The 20,644-nt window shown below is 45.8% G+C and overlaps 1 protein-coding gene across 1 annotated transcript in view; it reads left to right on the forward strand.

Annotated features, from left to right (window-relative positions):
- The first annotated feature begins 329 nt into the window (after nt 1–329).
- LOC120936074 (fucolectin-like) overlaps nt 330–20,644 on the forward strand; it is a 58,819-nt gene continuing 38,504 nt past the window's right edge. Inside the window, exons 1-2 of the mRNA XM_040348178.1 lie at nt 330–547; nt 12,767–12,845. Of these exons, the coding sequence (XP_040204112.1) occupies nt 12,782–12,845 (64 nt within the window). The 5' untranslated portion in view covers nt 330–547; nt 12,767–12,781. The remainder of the gene's footprint in view (nt 548–12,766; nt 12,846–20,644) is intronic.

The raw sequence follows: 20,644 nt of genomic DNA on the forward strand, positions 1-20,644 counted from the left end.
TGGCACTGATCATTATTTTCCTGGTCTATAAACTATACTGCTTTCTTGAGAAAAGTAACACACCTCGTTTTAATGGAAATGTATTTGAAAAATATTAATCTCATCTATGAATCACTTTCTTGAGAAATGTAACACCTCGTTTTAATGGAAAGGTATTTGAAAAATATTAATCTCATCTATGAATCACTTTCTTGAGAAAAGTCGCACTCCTAGTTATTATACAAATTTGTTGTAAAAAATGTAATCTCTTTTACTACTATTTGCATTTGAGGAGAACCTCCAAACACAAAATTTAATATTTGTTATTGCTCAAGTACCATGGTAAATTGTGAAACTCTCAGTTATTTGAGTTATTCTTTATATGAACTTTTCTGGAAAAACAGAATGTAACTTCACCATCCAACTGCTCTTGAAGATAAACATCAAAAACTCATATAAAAAGGAGCTAACTCCAAGCAACATTCATCCAGAAGGAAAAAGGAATCTCCAGGATTCAGAAGATAAACATCTGCAAGCATTGTGCTACTGCTGTTCCATTACTCTTCAGGTATGTGGCTTAATTATAGAGGGTCGTATTCTTGTAGAAAGTAGGCGGGCGGCGCGTAAGCCATTTACACTCCGCCGCCCCAACCTACAGGAGCAAGTGCTGTATTCCCCAAACACTTGCTCCTTAGTTAGGGGCGGCGTAGTGTAATTAGCCCGGCGTATCCCCGCGTAAATCCAAGGGGGCGGCTTCTATTTAAATTAAGCGCGCCCCCGATTCGAACAAACTGCGCATGCGCCGGGCTTAAAATAGCCCAGTGCACATGCTCCAGTTCTCGGCGTAAAACGTCAATGACGCCGACGTGTGCGTCATTGATGTAAAGTCGTATTCAAGAACGACTTAGTAAAACGACGTCCCCGACGGGAAAACACGACGTGGACCCGACGCCATACTTAACATGGCCTACGTGGGACTGGCGTAAGGTTACCCCTCATATAGCAGGGGTAACCTTACGCCTACGCAAACGACGTAAGCAACGGTTACGCGACGCAAATTAGTTCGGGAATCTGCGTATAAGGGTCATTTGCATAAACAAATGAGACCTGAACGTAAACGCCACCTAGCGGCCGGTGGAGTAATTACATTTAGGATCCGACAGTGTAAGTGTCTTACACTAGTCGGATCCTAGCCTAAATCCGGCGTATATTGTTTTGTGAATACAAAACAATGATACACCGGCAGGAATTTCTAATCAGTAGATACACCGGCGTAACTTGTTTAAGAATATGGCCCAGAATGCATAGATTAGTTATGGATCACTATTTAAAGTGGTTGTAAACCTGAAAAACAAAACAAAACAAAAAACCCTGTAAGACAAAGGCATAATGAGCTAGTATGCATCGCATACTAGCTCATTATGAAATACTTACCTTAGATCAAAGCTGTTGCAGCGGTCCCTGCACACCGCTGTGACCGGCAACATGTCTCCCGGAGTTATTTCTGGGTTTGCGGGCTCTGGGAGGTGCCGGTTGTGGAAACAGCAGGAGCGAGCCGTTTCTTCAGTGTGCATACGTCAATGACATTGGCGCAAGTGTATATAGTAAATATCTCCTAAACCGTACAGGTTTAGGAGATATTCACAGTACCTACAGGTAAGCCTTATTATAGGTTTAACTGTAGATACAAGTGGTGTAAATAGGTTTACAACCACTTTAATGGTGGCTGTATCAGGTGTAGTTTCTGCAAATTGCTGTAAAGAGTACCTGTATTTAGGCATTAAGGTTAGGTACTACAGTAAAACCTTGGATTGAGAGCATAATACGTTCCGGAAACATGCGTGTAATCTAAAGCACTTGTAGATCAAAGCAAATTTCCCCATAAGAAATAATGGAAACTCGGATGATTCGTTCCGCAACCATTGATTCATAAGTCCTTCCGTTTATAGTCCATATAAAAAGATTATAGCAATGACGATGCAAGGTTGTGTAACCATAAAATGTCCGTCCACAAATGGAAGCCTCCACAAGGGGAGTGGAAGCAAAATCCAGCAGGAGCCACAGAGTATAAGGGAGAAGAGAGGCACCTCTAAGTGTAGCAATATGTTGCTAAATGTTGTACCTTCATTAAATGTAACCGTATAGCGTAAGGGCGCGGAATTCAAATGTTAAAGATATAGGCGTGTTTTATGTTAAAGTGGAGTTCCACCCATAAATATAACATTACATCAGTAGTTTTAAAAAAATGTCATTAGTCCTTTAAGAATTATTATTTTTTTTTTTAGATGCCTTCAAAGTGTTGTTGCTAGGCAGAATATTTAATCTTCCCTCTTCCTGCACCTAGGTGCTTAAGCTTCCTAACCTACACCGCACAGACTCCTGGGAATGTAGTGGGTGTAACTTTCCAGGAGTCTGTGCACTCCCCAGTCTCGAAGAATCATGTGACTTGGACAGTACAGGTGCTGAAACCAGATCTGAAACCTATTACACTGCTTGTGCAGCACTGAGCATGTGCGAGATCTGCAAGGCTGAAATCCAGGAAGTCATACAGTCTGGCTTCATGATGCCCACACTTAAGATGGCCCTAGTCAATTTCTATTTTATAAAGTGTCTAAATGCTGTAACAACCTAACAAAACGGACCTTAGTTTACAGACTAACTTTACTAGAATACATTAAGCTTTTGTATTACAGGGGTATTTATATTTAAAAAGTGAAATTGTGGCCGGAACTCCGCTTTAATTTTACTTGACCCGGCGTAAATGACGTTTTTTTCTGAACGGCGCATGCGCCGTCCGTGGGGGTATCCCAGTGCGCATGCTCGAAATTAACCCGCAACAAGCCAATGCTTACGACGTGAACGTCATTCTACGCAAAGCCCTATTCGCGAACGACTTACGCAAACAGCGTAAAATTTTCAAAATTCGACGCGGGAACGACGTCCATACTTTACATAGGATACGCCTCATATAGCAGGGGTAACTATACGCCGAAAAAAGCCTTACGGAAACAACGTAAAAAAATGCGCCGGCCGGACATACGTTCGTGGATCGCCGTATCTAGCTAATTTGCATACTCAATGCAGAAATCGACGGAAACGCAACCTAGCGGCCAGCGTAAATATGCACCTTAGATCCGACGGCGTACTAAGATGTACGCCAGTCGGATCTAGCCCAGCTTCAGGCGTATCTAGCCCAGCTTCAGGCAAACTAGAAGTTACGCAGCGTATCAATAGATACGCCAGCGTAACTCCTTTGTGGATCTGGCCCATATTGTTTGCATACTTCATTCCAACTTGTTGCATATTAGTTGTTGTTAATTGTTTGTAAAAATCAGAATTAAAGAACATATAAACCATAACTGCAACTTGCTAAACTACTGTATCATAAACAATTAGAATAACACTAAATAAAATCCTTATTTGCCAAAACAGTCCATGCATATCCACTACATATTGGCCCTGTAATCTATTTTTCAGGAAATGATTCCTTATTTTCCGCCTTTTGTGAGTTTACAAAAAAGGAGTAAGGGGAAGAAAAATTGGAAGTTTGAGCAAGGCAATACATACATATAGGTAGATTCAGGTACGAAGGCTTAGACTTGCGGCGGCGTAGCTTAGCCTGTTTAGACTACGCCGCCGTAAGTTAGCTAGGCAAGTACATGATTCTCAATGTACTTGCCTGCTAATATACGGCGGCGTAGCCTAAAGCGGGCGGGCGTAAGGGTGCCGCATTCAAATGACTTGGAGGGGGGCGTGTTTGATGGTAATGAGGCTTGACCTCACGTTTTTGACGTTTTTTTTTCACTGCGCATGCCCCGGGCGACTACATTTCCCAGTGTGCATTGCGGTTAAGTACGCCGCACGGGCCTATTGATTTCGACGTGGACGTAAGCGACGCGAATCCCGATTCGCAGACGACTTACGCAAACGACGTAAAAGATTTGAATCTCGCGGCGGAAACGGCGGCCATACTTTAACATTGTTATTCCACCTAATAGATGGAATAACTTTAGGCCTGTAATGTGTTGCGGAAACGGCGTAAAACTACTGTGGCGGCCAGGCGTACGTTCGTGAATCGGCGTATCAACTCATTTACATATTCTACGCTGACCGCAATGGAAGCGCCACCTAGCGGCCATCCAAAATATTGCAATCTAAGATAGGACGGCGCAAGCCGTCCTATCTTAGATATGTTTAAGCGTATCTCTGTTTGAGCATACGCTTAAACATAGGTCGGCGTAGATTCTGAGTTAGGTCAACTTATCTACTGATAAGTCGGCCTAACTCTTACTGAATCTACCTAACAGTGACTTAATGAGTTTATTGACATAAAGAGGGTATAGAATCACACTCAGTATGAAATTCATATATGTGAATGTTAAATATAGTACAGTATATGAACACATACAATTAGAAAATACAAATAAATAATCCAAATAGTTCATGTATATACAACCTTAAAAACCCTTTTAAGGTTGTATATATATGAACTATTTGGACTTGTGGTTTCCAATGTTTTTTTGTTTAGGCTTCAAAAAAACGGTGGGCTCTGGGCACAGAGCACGGCACCCCAAGCCCACCCAGTTGTGTGACAATAGAGAATATTCATTCACTATTGTCACACTTATTCTCCTGGTGGCCAATCAGAAAGTGGGTCTTTAGACCTGTTTTCTGATTGGAGTTGAGTGGCATCTTGATATAGCACGTTAATTTAACCCATAAAAGATCCTGACACGATTGATATACTAGGGGCATTTTTTTTAGACAGAATCCGATTAACCTACCAGCGTTACAGATGACCTGAGCAACAATACTTGCAGGACAACACATCTGTGTGCCAACATGCCAGGGGCAGCCGTGGTCATAGCACTACTGCGTCTACGGGCACGTATGAGGAGGAGGAGGGCACGGGAGAGGATATACCGAACGCGCCTGGACCTCTTTGGCCTCGTGGAATCGGAGGTGTATCGCATGTTCAGATTTGACACTGATGCCATCCTGGAAATAGCCAGAACCCTGCAGGATGACATCACCAGCACGACACATCGTGCACAAGCAGTGCAGCCACTGGTCAAGGTCATGGCAACACTCCATTTCCTGGCCAGTGGATCTTTTCAAAGAACAAGTGGAGCTGCGGCTGGGATGTCACAATCCACCATGAGCAGATGTGTGCACCAGGTTGTCCCCGCAATCCTCAGACGCATGGCCCACCACATCTTCAGACCCACCCAGGAGCATCAGAGGATTAAGGCAAGGGCAGATTTCTACAAAATTGCCAGATTCCCACGCACCGTGGGGGCCATTGATTGCACACATGTGGCACTACAGCCCCCCCATGAGACAGAGCACATGTACTGCAATCGGAAGCATTGGCATTCAATCAATGTACAGGTGATAGCCGATGCCCAATGCCTCATATGGCACATCCGTGCCAAACACCCAGGGTCCAGCCATGACAGCTTCATATACCGCCAAAGTGACATTCCAAGAGAATTCGAACAGAACGTGTATGGGGACAGCTGGCTGGTTGGTAAATGACATGGGTGTCAGGCATGACTGTCCCCCCCCATGATGCAGACATCACGAAGAGCACATGCATGACTAACATCCTCCTGTCTTTTCCCTTCCAGGTGACTCTGCATATGCACTTGGACCCCATCTCATGACTCCATACCGGAATCCTGAAACCCCAGGAGAGAGAAGATACAATGAAGCACACACACTTACCCGTGCAGTGGTGGAACGCACCTTTGGCCTCCTGAAGTCCCGTTTCCGATGCCTGGACACGTCTGGGGGTACCCTGTTGTATTCTCCAAACTTTGTGTGCCAGATCATCGGTGCATGTTGCATTCTGCACAACTTCGCCATGAGAAGGGGCCTGCAGATTGACCTACGAGATGACCTGACCCCTGAACCACACAATCCCCCCCTAACCGAGGCTACCCCGTCTGCTGAGGGAAGAGCAGTCAGGAGATGCCTCGTGGTTGGCTTATTTTCACGTTAAACACACACATTAATCATGGCACAATGAGAATGCACGCATGCACACCACTGTGGTCCCTAGCACACACACCCCACAACCCCATTAAATTGGATTAGACCGTAGTACACCGCACGGTACTAGGGAGCAGCAACGCCACTTCAAGGCTCCAATTATGTTGCTGTATATTATTTTTCCGAAAAAATAAAATAAAAAATATTGAGTATAATATAAACAAAATAACACTCATATCGAGTATAATAATAACAAAATAACACTCATATCGAGTATAATATAAAATAAATAACACTCATATCGAGTATAATATAAAATAAATAACACTCATATCGAGTATAATAATAAAATAATATAACTGGCACTCATTTGGCCTGACGTGGACTATGCCTAGTGCCAAGGCTCCTGACCCTCTGTTGCCTGGTGGCAGCCGCGGGTGGGGGGGGGGTGTATCATTGGGAGGAGGATCATCCCCCGGTCTCTCCCTGCCTGCCTGGATTCCCTCCAAAGCCACGGCTATGCGTGTGAGGACCGCATTTGTTTGAGCCCCCACCGCCTCAATGGCTGCTGTATTGGCCTGTATGGCCACTGCCAGGCTCCTCACTTCTGCCACAAGGCCTGAATTTGTGGCCTCCAGGTCACTCACGCAGGTCACTAATGCAGTGCTGTTTACACTGACCTCCTGCACACTTTCTATGATGGTGGCAGTGTAAGCAGCCTGGGTCTGCTGCAAGGAGGCCAGGCTGTCTGCCACCCGGTGCATGTCAGACGCCACACAACCAACATGGTGGGTCTGCCTGGCCTGGTCCCTCGATAAAGTGACTTCTAAGGTGTCTGGATCACCCCTTGTCTTGCTAATAGCCTTCCTGGGTGCAGGTGTGGCTTGGGGACGACTGTATGGGGATGCCCTTGAGGGTACTTCCCTTATGGAGGAGGAGGAGGGGCTTCCCAAAATGGTGGAGGCCCTTGGGGGCTTCCCCTGAAGTTGGAGGCCCTTGGGGGGCTATCCCCTATGGAGGTGGAGGTATGGGAGGGTCCTGGGATGGTGGTCTCATCCCCCAGGTAAATTCCATCCTCAAGGTCCCCGTGCTCCTCCTCTACTTCCTCTAAAGGAGAGGTATGGACACTGGCATCATGGGATGTGGTTGGTTGCCCAGCAGCCGAGGATGGGCCCGCTTCATCCTGCACATCTGTGGATGACACAAAACATTCACATGTTGGTGGACTCACACACTTGTCACATGTTCCCTTCCCCACACACACATGCTACACACCAGATAAGAGATAAAACACACTGACCTGTCCTCAAGGGCTGATCAACAGACTCAAATCTCTCCAGGCCCTCCACCTGCTCCCTCTCCAAGCACCTGGCTATGACCTGCTCATCAGGTGTCAGTGTAATATTCAGGGCTGGTCCACCTCCGGTGCCCCTTCTGCGCCTGTTCATCTTGGCCACCTTTTCCTTCACGAGACGCCGCAGGTCATTTATTTTCTTGGCGATCTTGTCTGGGGTCCGTTCCGCATGGCCAAGGGCACTGACCTGCGCTGCAATCTCTGACAAGATCTCCTCCTTACGGACCTTGCTGGTCGTGCCACTCTCCGATCCGTGGAGGTACTTGTTGTGCCTTGCCATGGCATCAATTATGATCACCTTCTCCTCCTTAGTAAAATTCTTAAGCCTCTTTTCCTTAGGCACTGCTTCAGACATGTTTTTCGAAAATTACAAGACAAAAGTACTCACACCAAACCAAACAAAACTGCTGGTGTACTTTTGCGCTTGACGGGGGCATGTCAGGGCGTATTTATACCCTGGGGCGTAAACGGTGGGCCGGCTTATCTCGGGGGATACGATAGGCGGAGTTGTGCGCATGTGCAGTGGGACGCGGGACATGCAATCACGTGACGGCGCATGCGCCATTCGTAAGGCCCTTCATTTGCATGGGGTCACGATTCATTTAAATGGATCACGCCCACTTCCTTCCCACTTCGAATTACGTCGGCTTACGCCGTCTAATTTAAGTTACGCCGGCGCATCGCAGCACGCATTTGCTTTCTGAATATGCTGTTTGCCTCTCGAAGTTTCGCAAGCGTAGTGTATCTTCGATGCGCTACGCCCGCGTAAAGATGCGCCGAGGTACGTGAATCTAGCCCATTGTATTTATGTTATATCGTGTCTGAGATCTCAATGTCTTTTGTACTTTAGGATGTATTTTATGATAATGTACTGTGTTTTGTAATCCTTTGTTAAATGAATGTACCATTACACCCGAAGGAGCTGCTGGGTTTTTGGGCGACATATAACCTCATGGCTCCTCCGAAATTCCTAGGGGTGAATGATGCGTATTGCATATAGTAGAAGTAAAGGAATTTCCATGACAGGTGCTCTTTGTTGTGCTCTTTATTACCCAGCCGGGTAAAAACAGTAAACTTATGGTGAGGAAAGTAAAGTTGTAGAAGAAGGAAGAATAGCAGATTCAGGCGTGATAATAAGGAAACAGTCCTGCTTCCAAGCGTAACACTTCTCTGCGCCACTCCCGGCGGAGTGGGTCTAGTGTACCCGGACAGGTCTCTCTCACTGACCTGGCAGCCGGAGTATCACTCGGACAATTGTAGGATAAAAGTCTCTGCCACAGACACTCCTTAATAAACTTGAACTTGAGGAAATAGTCTCTGCCACATACCTCCCTCTGTGAGCCTCAGAAAGACACCTCTGCCACAGGCCCTTCTCTGGATTGAATTCTTGTAGATATCCCTCCTTGTAAAGGTTACGCCTGGATCTCCTTCAACTTGTCGCCCAGGTGCCGACTGACAGGTGATCAATTCCTCAGTGTGCAGCTACCTTGATCCCCGGTGGTTTGTCCAGGCCCTTTTGGATCACCAGCCTCTCAATGATGCTCCTCAGACTGACTCCTCACCAAACAGCAGTACAGCTTGAGATCCTCAAAGGTGGGAACCAAGTCACTCACTGGGTCCCCGTCACTGTTCAGATGCTCCGGGCCAGCATGGTCCCGGAACCAGGAACACCGCGTGGCACGCACGCCCCCCGGCCAGGTAGGCCGTAATGCTGGGGTGCCGTGATGTGGTCACCCTAAAGGTGGGTGCCACACTGGACGAAGAAGACCCAGAACCAATGGCGTCTGCCTCATAAATACCCCTCCCCAGCATGCACAGCGAGGACAAACCCTCCTGATTGGCTGCTGGGAAAGAGCACCCAAACCTTGACTCCACTGCTGCCACCTGCAGCACCGGGGCTGGAAGAACACCCCAGCGCAACAGCATAGTCCACAGCACAGCCAAGCTGAGACAGAGACCCTGTTTTGCACATAACAAATCTGGATCAGAGTTTAACTATACTCTGATCTACTCTCAAATTTAACTTGCACTGGTACCATAAAGTACACAGGCTTTACACACTCCCCCTACCTGAATAGACACTGTCCTTAGTGTCTCAATAGAAGTGTCTCAATAAATAGTGTCTGGTAGAAGTTGCAGAACACTGCCCCCAGTGGTCAGCGCACTGGTACTACCAGGATAAGGCAGTCCATTGCTCACTTAGATCAATCAGCAGAAAAAGGGAGATATAAAAAACTGTTTCTTCTCCTCCTTTCTTTTTCCTGGTGCTGTGAAGAAGCCGGCAAGATCCTATCCTTACTAACTTATCAAACCCACCGAAGTTCTGCCCAAACAACGAAGTGTGGATCCGGTGGAATGAAAACAAAAACTGGAAAGGGGCAACAGTTCTTGTCCGTAACTTCTTTAACCTCCTGGGCGGTGTTCCCGAGTCTGACTCGGGGTGAGATTTTTGGGCTAGGATCGGTAACCCCGAGTCAGACTCGGGCTTGCCTCGCTGGATGTACAGGGAGTTTTACTTACCTTGTCCCTGGATCCAGCGATGCCACCGCGCTGTGTGAGCGAGCGGGACCTCGCTCGATTCACACAGCGTCCTCCTGTGCCGCCGATCTCCGTTCCCTGCGACGTTACGACGCACGGGGACGGAGAACGGCGCCAAATTTAAAAAGGTAAACAAACACATTACATACAGTATACTGTAATCTTATAGATTACAGTACTGTGTGTGAAAAAACACACCCCCCTTGTCCCTAGTGGTCTGCCCTGTGTCATGCATGTCATTTTATATAATAAAAACCTTTTTTTCTCCCTGCAAACTGTAGATTGTCCATAGCAACCAAAAGTGTCCCTTTATGTCAAAAATAGTTTTAGATCAGCTAGAAAACAGCGATAATAAATTATAATCACTTGCAGAATTGTGCGATAGCGATTTGTGGGGAAATTTGTCATAAAAAAAAAAATAATGACAGCAACAATTCTGCAACTGAGCAAATTTCAGTGATTTTGATTTGATTACATTATTGAATAATTTTTATTATAATTATATTATTATTTGTTATAATTATTTATAGTTATTTATTATATTATAATTTATAATTTTGTTTTTAAAAAAATGTCATACCCGGGATGCCTATTAGAATCTTGTTTGGTCAGATTTAAGTGAGTTATTTCTAAAAATTACAGGCCTACAATATAAAACGCCAAATTTCCTTGCAAATAATGGTACCGCTTTCAGCATGTTTTTTCTGAAAGAATCATACCGCCAGGGAGGTTAAAGCGAAAAATAAAGATGACAATGCAGGCATGAGGCCTACTTATAGAACCTTGAATCCGGCAGAGTGACAATGTCCCCTCGGTGGTTTGTAGTGGTAACACAGAAAACCTGATTCACTTTCCCGGGACATTTAAGAACCACTCTATCGCTGAAAATTTACCGGCCAGGGCTCCAATCTCTCAAGCAATATTCGAACCGATGACCAACACAGATGAATGCATACTCCATATTGCGGTCAGCCTTTGGCACATTTAAACGTTCCCAAATGGCATCCTTGTACCAGTCCTCTCTCTTTTGCTCAATCACGGACATGAGGGCTGGTGGCACATAAGGATATTCCCACCCATAATCTGTGGTCACCTTTCTCATAAAAATGCGCTGTAGGCGGGCCAGTTTTGGCAAGGCACGGGGGGTCTCCACGGCCTTGTATTACGATAGCATCAGAAGCTCTCTTCAATACAGGTAGAAGAGCAGGTATAGGGTTAGCGACACTGGTGCTTGACACTCCAACTTCCTATGTTAACTGGGGAAGCCCTGCAAGTGGTGCGGCATGGCCGGAGCACTTCTTGCAGCTATGGGACCTGTTGGCTCGGGAGCTTTTACCCCACTGTGACTCGGAAAACTCTGGTTCAAACCATTTAGAATCCCCATCATCAGACAAAGAGTCCAAGTCCAATGTATTACATTCCTCTGTGGGCAGGCATGTACTCCCTCCAGCAAAAACATTGGCTGTATCACTCTTACTCACAGGCAGGCCTCGACCACAGCCGTGGGAAGCCTGAGCGGGGCCCATCTTAGCGATAGCGTGCCACACAGAGACCACATTAGTTGGTGTTGCCCCTGGTACGGCATCCGCTTCCACACTAGGCACGCACTGTTTTTCATCCACATCGCCTACCTCCGGTGATATGGTTGTGGTAGCAGCCGATGGCAGGGTAAGCATGGATGAGACAGTCACCACCTCCGGATCAGCAACTACTGTAGTTTGGGAGGGTTCCGGCCACGGGGCCTCCTCCTCCGCGGTCACAGTCCCAGTGATCCAGTCCACCTTGTACTCCCAGGAGACTCAGTCGTGGTTCCACTTGGAATAGGTAACTCCGGCATCTCTTGCATCTGGCAAAGGGCGGACGACCAGCTCCGAACATCGGGGGCAGGACAGTCCGAGGGCCTCCACGCTGCCGCTGGAAAACAGGACGAACTTCCCCTGGGTCCGCATTCGAATTCTGGTATCTGTCAGGGGAATTCCAGCAGCAGCAGACATCGCGTTGACTCCCGGCACAGACATCGGGGGTCGCAGCTTTCCAAATGGCGTTGATGGCACAGACATGTTCGCACGACCTTCTCTCGTGGGCGGGCAATCACTCTGTCCTTTGGCGTCAAACTCAGCCTGCGTCTCACGCAGGGGTGGGTGACTCTTCCCACCTGAGTTCTTTTCTTCACATGTGGCAGACGCAAATGGCTTCGCCGCACGTGCGTCCAGCTTCAATGGCGACGTTACTTCCTTCCTCACCAGGCCCATTTTAACACCCGACAATTCCTTGAATCAATTGTACATTAAACTTCTGAATTTGGGTATTTTGAGGTAAGAGCCAATCCCGGACAAGCCCCCATGTGTACTATTACCCCCGGAGAAGCTGCTGGATTTTTGGGCGACATATTACCTCATGGCTCCTCCGAAATTCCTAGGGGTGAATGATGCGTATTGTATAGTAGAAGTAAAAGAAATGTCCATGACAGGTGCTCTTTGCTGTGCTCTTTATTACCCAGCCGGGTAAAAACAGTAAACTTGTAGAAGAAGAAAAATAGCAGATTCAGGTGTGATAATAAGGAAACAGTTCTGCTTCCAAGCGTAACACTTCTCTGCGACCCAAACAGCAAAAACAATTATTGACACAGGTTTTAATGCTTCCTTGCGCTATTGAAAACTAAAAACACAAATTTGGGGTTTTACATACACTAAAATGCCCAATTAAAGGTTATCTTTCAAAAATCAAAGAGCAAGTCTAGCTTAATTATACCTATGCTTTATGATGATTGAGTTTTAATGGTTAGGTCTACACAAACCTGAGATTTCTAAAATCAAACAGCAAATACAGTTTTATGCTACACCTAACATTTTATTGTAGAAAGATAACAGTTTTGTTTATTTTCCCTACATTTTCCTTTAGGTGAATTTCTGAATCATGAGAATGATATTTCTACACACCGTCGTCTTCTTATGGATCCTCTGTGGGGTTTCCGCTCAGTGTAAGAACTGTTGTTCCTGACTGTTTGTTTAGAACTTTATTTGCTTTATATTAGGCTGACATTAAAATTGTAATTATAATTATCCTGTATAAGCTACATATAAATGATGGCAAAAAGGTAGATACATACATACATACATACATACACTACTAGATGTGAGGTGAACCTATCTATAGATCTATTGTATAAATAGATACCAATTAATCATAGATTTGAGATAAATTAAAGGTAGACAGAAAGAAAGGTAAATGCTTAGATACATTTTTATTATTATTATACAGGATTTATATAGCGCCAACAGTTTGTACAGCTCTTTACAATAAAAGGGAGAAAATACAGCAACAATACACATCAATACAAGAGGGTTGGGAGGGCCCTGCTCCTGGGAGCTTCCAATCTAATAGGGAGGGGGGTGGTGGAATAAAAGGTAATCACTGTGATTGATGAATTGATGGGAGAAATAAAAGATTTAGTTATTAGCAGAGGACAGTTTGGGTGATATTTGGAGACAAGGTTGGGGCTTGGGGTAGAGTTGTAAATGGCTTTGTATGTTGTTGTTTGGCAATGGGAAGCCAGTGGAGGGGTTGGCGAGGTAACAAGGGAGTAAATAAGCGTCTTAGTGATTTCAAGCATTTGAAAAGGGGCATATTTTGGAGATGTTACGGAGGTGAAATCTATAAGATTTGGAAAGTGATTGGATTTGGGGCTCAAAGGACAGCTCAGAGTCCAGGATTACACCGAGCACCCTGGCACGAGGGGAGGGACTGATAGTTGTATTATTGTTCTTGATGGAGAAGTCAGGGGAGGGGGCATGGACAGAAGGGAATGCTATGAGCTCCGTTTTAGAAAGATTGAGTTTGAAGAAGTGGTTTGACATCCATGCTGATATGTCAGTTAGTAATACGAGAAGAGACTGATGGTTTGAGGTGAGTAGAGAGATAGGAGTAGAGAGATAGATTTGGGTGTCATCGGCATAGAGATGATACTGAAAGCCATGGGAGTTTATCAAGTGACCAAGGGAAGAGGTGTAGATGGAGAGGAGGAGGTTTCCGAGACATTATTTTGAAGTGAAAAAATATATATATAATAGTGCGCTATATGAGTGAGTGAGTGAGTGAGTGAGTAACTTGTATAGCGCAGCAAATGCGAACTTAATCGCCTCAAGGCGCTTGTCATCCAGAGTAGTACAGATCTTTCAGAAGAGGTGGGTCTTTAGCTTTTTCCTGAATGCCCGATGGTTTTCTTCCAAGCGGATGGTCGTGGGTAGAGCATTCCAGAGCCGTGGTCCTTGGACCGAGAATCTTCGTTCTCCTTTCGATTTGTAGCGGGATTTAGGAATTTGGAGAAGGTTTTGGTTGGTTGACCGAAGCATGCGCTTGGTGACGTACGGTTTTATTTTCTCGCATAAGTATTGAGGAGCTTTTCCCTGTGAACATTTGTGGGTGAGGCAGAGCGTCTTGAATGTCACCCGGTCCTGTACGGACAGCCAGTGGAGGGACCTCAAGACTGGGGCGACTGATTCCCACGGCTTTTTACCTGTTACCAGTCTGGCTGCCGTGTTCTGGACGACTTGTAGACGCGCCATCTGGTATTTTGGTAGCCCTAAGTAGAGGGAGTTTGCGTAGTATTACAATGTGTTGGTAAAAAATGTGTAAGGCTGCCAGCACAACATGGAAAAACTGTGAAACAAAATACAAAAAAAGGATGCGGCGCCAATGAAAACACAAATGCCCTGTAAGGCAATAATAGACTCAACAAAATCAATAAGACTTGGACAGTGAGTACATGTGAAGAGATCAAACAGGAACTTCCCCACAATCAGGTAAGTCCCTAGATCAATATATCGTGAATAGTGAGTGTGTTTCTTTATAACTCAGACCACATTCCCAATCGACCGGGAAAGTGAAATCCAGAAATGCAGAAAAAATGTGCACATAAATAAAAACAAATAATTGTGATATTCATAAAGTGTCAATAAAAAAGAACAATGGTTGTCATGAACCATGAAGTCCCATTCGTTGCATCAAAATACTTCTACTGGGGTGCATATCTCGATATGCACCCCAGTAGAAGTATTTTGATACGAAACCGGTCGGGCATCTGATCATATCCATCCCACACTGCGCATAGCTACTTTATCCTTCTCTGAAGTGTGTGTGCTTTGATGCTGAGATTGCTTTGCAGTGCTTTTTTTGGTGTGATAATGGGTTATTGCGATTCCCTTATTTGAGGCTTTTGGAAGCTTGTCCTTGTTTTTGAAATTTTTAATAATTTTTTTACGCGATGAGGAGGTGTTTTCTCTTTTCTTTTTAACCTATATTGGTATACTGGATCCCCTGAGAACTCCAACTACCTCCAGGAATACCATCATCATTGTCATCAGTTCCAGATTCCAGGTCCAACCAGAGTGGAAAGGTCCTACCGGAAAAGAGCTTTAGGAGTGCCTGGAGAGTTACCCCTGTAAGGCAATCGGCCTACGCAAGCCTTGAAGACCCCCCACCGTACGGTGAGATGTGGGTCTACTCCATCCGGTAAGGGCACAACTTATTTATTTCTACTGCTGATTTTGTCTGGAGATAATACATCGCTTACCATAAAGATTGATGTTCCATGAGGACGGTATAAACTTCATGCATACAAATTATTTATATGCAACGAATGGGACTTCATGGTTCATGACAACCATTGTTCTTTTTTATTAATACTTTATGAATATCACAATTATTTGTTTTTATTTATGTGCACATTTTTTCTGCATTTGTGGATTTCACTTTCCCGGTCGATTGGGAATGTGGTCTGAGTTATAAAGAAACACACTCACTATTCACGATATATTGATCTAGGGACTTACCTGATTGTGGGGAAGTTCCTGTTTGATCTCTTCACATGTACTTACTGTCCAAGTCTTATTGATTTTGTTGAGTCTATTATTGCCTTACAGGGCATTTGTGTTTTCATTGGCGCCGCATCCTTTTTTTGTATATTATTTTGAAGTGAAAAAACAAAACGGGAACAAATACTGTACAATATTTAAAATGAAGAACAAGTAAAGTTAAATCAACAAACTCTTGACATCATTGTTTCCTAGGGATTCCAAAATACACAGCGCTACAAAAACAATATACTGTACCAGCAATAACTTTGCCCACACAGAGACATACAGACTGCCCATCAATGCAGTCTGATCTCTTCCAGCCTCTCCCTCTTCCAACAATGATAGGCTGGCTGCCAGGCCGTCCATCTCTTATGTTGGAAAAAAGTAACAGACGGGCAGCGGCGGCAAAAACACTCAGTGGGCCGGATAAATGTCCTCGGTGGGCCACATGTGGCCCGCCATGGGCCGTAGTTTGAGGACCCCTGTTTTAGAGGGTAGGGGAAGGTGCCAGCAGAGAGCGAGAAATTAAAGATGTGTGAGAGGAAGCATAGGAATCAAAGAATAATGTGACCGTAGTAATGAGAGAACAGGGTCTAGCAGACAGGCGGTAAGGCAGGCTTCTGAGAAAACTTTAGCGACCTCTTCTGTAGTAACAAGATCAAAAGAGGAAAATATTGAGAGTGGTTTTGTACAGGCTATGTTAAGTGGGATAGCTATCTGTGCAGTGGAGATGCCCCATGAATTGCATCAATCTTGTTTTTGAAGTGATTGGCAATCTCGTGAGTAAGATAATAGCTACTTAGTGAGTACCGATTTTTAAAAACATTAAGGCTGGGTTTACACTGTCTCACAGCAGGGGTCCGGTGCGTGCTGGTTCATCGTTTCAGGTCCGATTTGAGCCCGAATTTTGAGCTGAAATGGAACCTGAAACGTACCAAAAAAGCACACGTTTTTCGGGCACACCGCACTGGACTTGCTGCAGTGATATGTATCAGGAATCAAGTACTCACCGAGACCGAACTGCCGAGGGTGGTTCACCTTTACGACCAAGCGCGCCCGCCCACTGAGTTTTGGAACAGGTGGCGGAAGCACGAGGCGGTACCGGTGCCAGTGGAGAAGCGTTGACCGGTGACGGTTGTAGATGACAGGTGCTTCTGGGTGACTGCAGACGGAAACAGGAACAAACGATACTGAAGCCGGATAACCGGTACTGAAAGAGTCCAAGAAACAAACTGGAAAGTCCGGGGTGCAAGCCAAGGTTCGGGGAGCAGAGAAGACAGCAGATCCGGGTCACAAGCCAAGAGGTTCAAGGGCAGGAGAAACAACAACAGAGTCCAGGTCACAAGCCGAGGTCGGGGTCAGAAGAGTTCAATAGAGTGGTGAAGCAATCCGAGGTCAGGTTCCAGGTGAGAGGTGAGTCAAACGGAATTCCAACAGGAAATGGTTTCCAGAGACACAGGTTCAGGAAGTAGCTGACGATAAACCAGCAACCTGTCTACTGACAGGAGCTGGTTTAAATAGGGCGGTCACGCTGGTGATTGGCCCCCGAGAGGTCACATGCGTATGCGCACACGCCTAAAGTGCCCAGTTAGCCGCCGGGAAGCCAATCTACTACGCTGGTGTGTTAAAGGAGGAAGTACAGCGCTTTGGCCCTGACAGTGCCCCCCCCCCAAGGGGCGGACTCCGGACGCCTAAACTGGCCATCAACTCCGGATGCTCCTGGTGAAAAACACGAATTAGCCAAGGGGCATGCACATTTCTTGAAGGTTCCCATGAGTTGTCTTCTGGAGGGTAGCCCCTCCATTTGATCAGGTATTGGAGTTGTCTCCCCTTTTTTCTACAGCTCAAAATGGCCTCGACCTCAAACTCCTCTTCTCCATCAATCTCCACTGGTGGTGCAGGAAGAGCTGCCCTTCCCTGAAAAGGGTCGGGGATGGTAGGTTTTAGGAGGGAGGCATGAAAAACCGGGTGGATTCTATAAGAGTTGGGTAATGAAAGTTCAAAAGCTACTTCGTTGATCTTGCGTTTGATTCTAAACGGGCCAATGAATCTCGGACCTAGCTTCCGGGCAGGAACTGGCAACTTCAAATTAGCCGCGGAGAGCCAGACCTCTTCCCCAATTTCAAAAGAGGGACAGTCCTTCCTTCCCTTATCATAGAATTTCTTATAATCCTCTTGGGCTTGCTGCATTACATCCCTGAGTTTCCGAAAGTTAGACTGTAAGGTGGTTATACGTTCCTGGGCAGCTGGGACAGGTATCTCCGGGAGAGGGTCTGGCAGGAAGGCCGGGTGAAAACCGCAATTAGCCCAAAAGAGTGTTTGGTTGGTGGTAGTGTGAACAGAATTATTGTAGGCAAACTCCGCGGTGGGCAATAGAGATGACCAATCATCTTGGGAGGCAGAACAAAAACATCTGAGGTATTGTTCAAGAGTTTGGTTCGTCCTTTCCGTTTGCCCGTTGCTTTGCGGGTGGTAGGCCGATGACAAACATGTTTTGACTTCCAGGGATCTGAAAAGCTCTCTCCAAAATTTAGAGGTAAATTGGACCCCTCTGTCTGAGACAATGGTTTTGGGGACCCCGTGAAGCCTAACGATTTCTTTGAAGAAAATTTTCGCCGTTTCGGCAGCAGAAGGGGTTCCAACCATGGGTAGAAAATGTGCCATTTTAGACAGGCGATCCACGACTACCAGGATTGTCGTGAAGCCCTCCGATGGAGGTAAATCTACGATGAAATCTAGAGCAATATCAGCCCACGGACGTTCTGGAACTGGCAGAGGCTTAAGTAACCCCCAGGTCTTGGTTTTAGGACCCTTGTTGCGTTGACAGATTGCACATGAAGAAATGTAAGTTTTACAGTCTTGTTTCCATTTTGGCCACCAAAAATAACGGGAAAGTAGTTCAGAGGTCTTCCTTGCCCCAAAATGACCGGCTAACTTACGGTCGTGGAAGGTGCTCAGAACTGATTGCCTGATCTCGGTGGGAACGTAGATCCTGTCTTGAAGCCAAAATAAGCCATCGCGCTCCTTTAGTGACGATGATACTGGGTCGGAGATTTGTCTGGATGCAATTTTGATGGAATTTAACAGATCAGTTTCAGAAACCACGAGAAAATTCCGAGAAGGCAGGATGGTACTTGGTTCCGCTGTGCAAGGAGTCTCTGGGAACATCCTGGAAAGTGCGTCCGCCTTTCCATTTTTCGAACCAGGCCTATAAGTAATATGGAAATTAAATCGTAAAAAAAAAGAGCCCATCGAGCTTGTCTAGGTCTCAAACGTTTTGCGGAGCGCAAGTACTCGAGATTTTTATGGTCCGTAAAAATTATAATCGGGTGAATTGCTCCTTCTAACAAGTACCTCCACTCCTCGAGGGCAAATTTGATAGCGAGGAGTTCTCTGTCCCCTACGTCATAATTCTTCTCTGGAGTTGTTAGTTTCCTGGAGGCAAAGGCCACGGGATGGAGTAGGGACTTTAACCCTTGCCTTTGTGAAAGAATGGCTCCTAGGGCTGTCTCAGAGGCATCCACTTCCAAAGTAAAGGGCAACTTTGGATCAGGGTGCCGTAAGACAGGTGCTGAAGAAAAATCTTTTTTAGTTTCTCAAAAGCTTCCTGAGCCTCCTGTGACCAGTGAAAATGGCTGCCTTGGTGGGTAAGTTTGGTGATAGGAATCACGATGGCAGAAAACCCGACGATAAATCGCCGATAGAAATTGGCGAAGCCAATAAACCGCTGCACTGCCTTCTTATCCACTGGTGTCGGCCAGTCTAAGATGGCTTTGATCTTCTGGGGATCCATGGCGACCCCGCCGGTGGAGATGACAAAACCTAGAAACTGTATCGTCGTTCTTTCAAATTCGCATTTTTCGGCTTTCAAAAATAATTTGTGTTTCCTGAGGATAGTAAGAACTTTCTTGACGTGGTGCCTATGAAGCTCAAGAGAAGGGGAAAAAATGAGGATGTCGTCCAGGTATACAACTAAAAAATCGTCCAAATACTCACGAAAGATATCATTGACCAGATGTTGAAAGGTGGCCGGGGCATTGCAGAGCCCGAATGGCATGACGAGATATTCAAAATGACCGAACCGTGACCTGAAGGCGGTCTTCCATTCATCCCCGACTCGGATTCTAACAAGATTGTAGGCACCCCTCAGATCCAATTTGGAAAACACCTGGGCATCTCAAAATCTCTGAAAAAGCTCTGGTATGAGAGGCAACGGGTACCTATTTTTGATGGTGATCCGGTTAAGTTCTCTGTAGTCGATACAGGGTCGTAACAAGCCGTCTTTCTTTTGAACGAAAAAGATACCTGCCCCCGCTGGAGAAGAAGAAGGTCGGATAAAGTTCTTTTGTAAGTTTTCGTCAATGTATTCCTTAAGAGCCGCAAGCTCGGTTTCAGATAACGGGAAGATGCGGCCGAAAGGTATTTCAGAGCCAGGTAAAAGATCAATCGGGCAATCATAAGGCCGATGGGGAGGGAGAGAGTCAGCCTGCTGTTTATCAAAAACGTCTTTAAATTCATGGTAAACAGAGGGGACGTGAGGTGGAAGTTCAGGTGAGGTTACCACAGTTGAACAGGTGGCTACCGTGGGTGCGCAGCAGTTTTGGGCACAAAAGGAAGATGTAAAGTTGACCTCTTTCTTCAGCCAATCGATGCAAGGTTGATGTGTTTGCAACCAGGGGAGTCCTAAAATAATAGGAAAAAGCGGTGAAGGAATGAGATCTTGTCGTAGAAATTCCTGATGACCTGAATCGGTAATGGCTAGAAGAGGCACAGTTTCCTGTGAGACTAGTCCCGATTTAGGAAGAGAGCCATCGGCCAAATGTATTTGCAGGCGTTGATCCTTATTGCGAAGGGGTATGTGGAGTTTAAGGGCTAAATTGGAGTCCAGAAAATTACTGCATGCACCTGAATCAAGGATGGCCGG

Source organism: Rana temporaria, chromosome 4, assembly GCF_905171775.1.
Source record: "Rana temporaria chromosome 4, aRanTem1.1, whole genome shotgun sequence".
Taxonomy (NCBI): domain Eukaryota; kingdom Metazoa; phylum Chordata; class Amphibia; order Anura; family Ranidae; genus Rana; species Rana temporaria.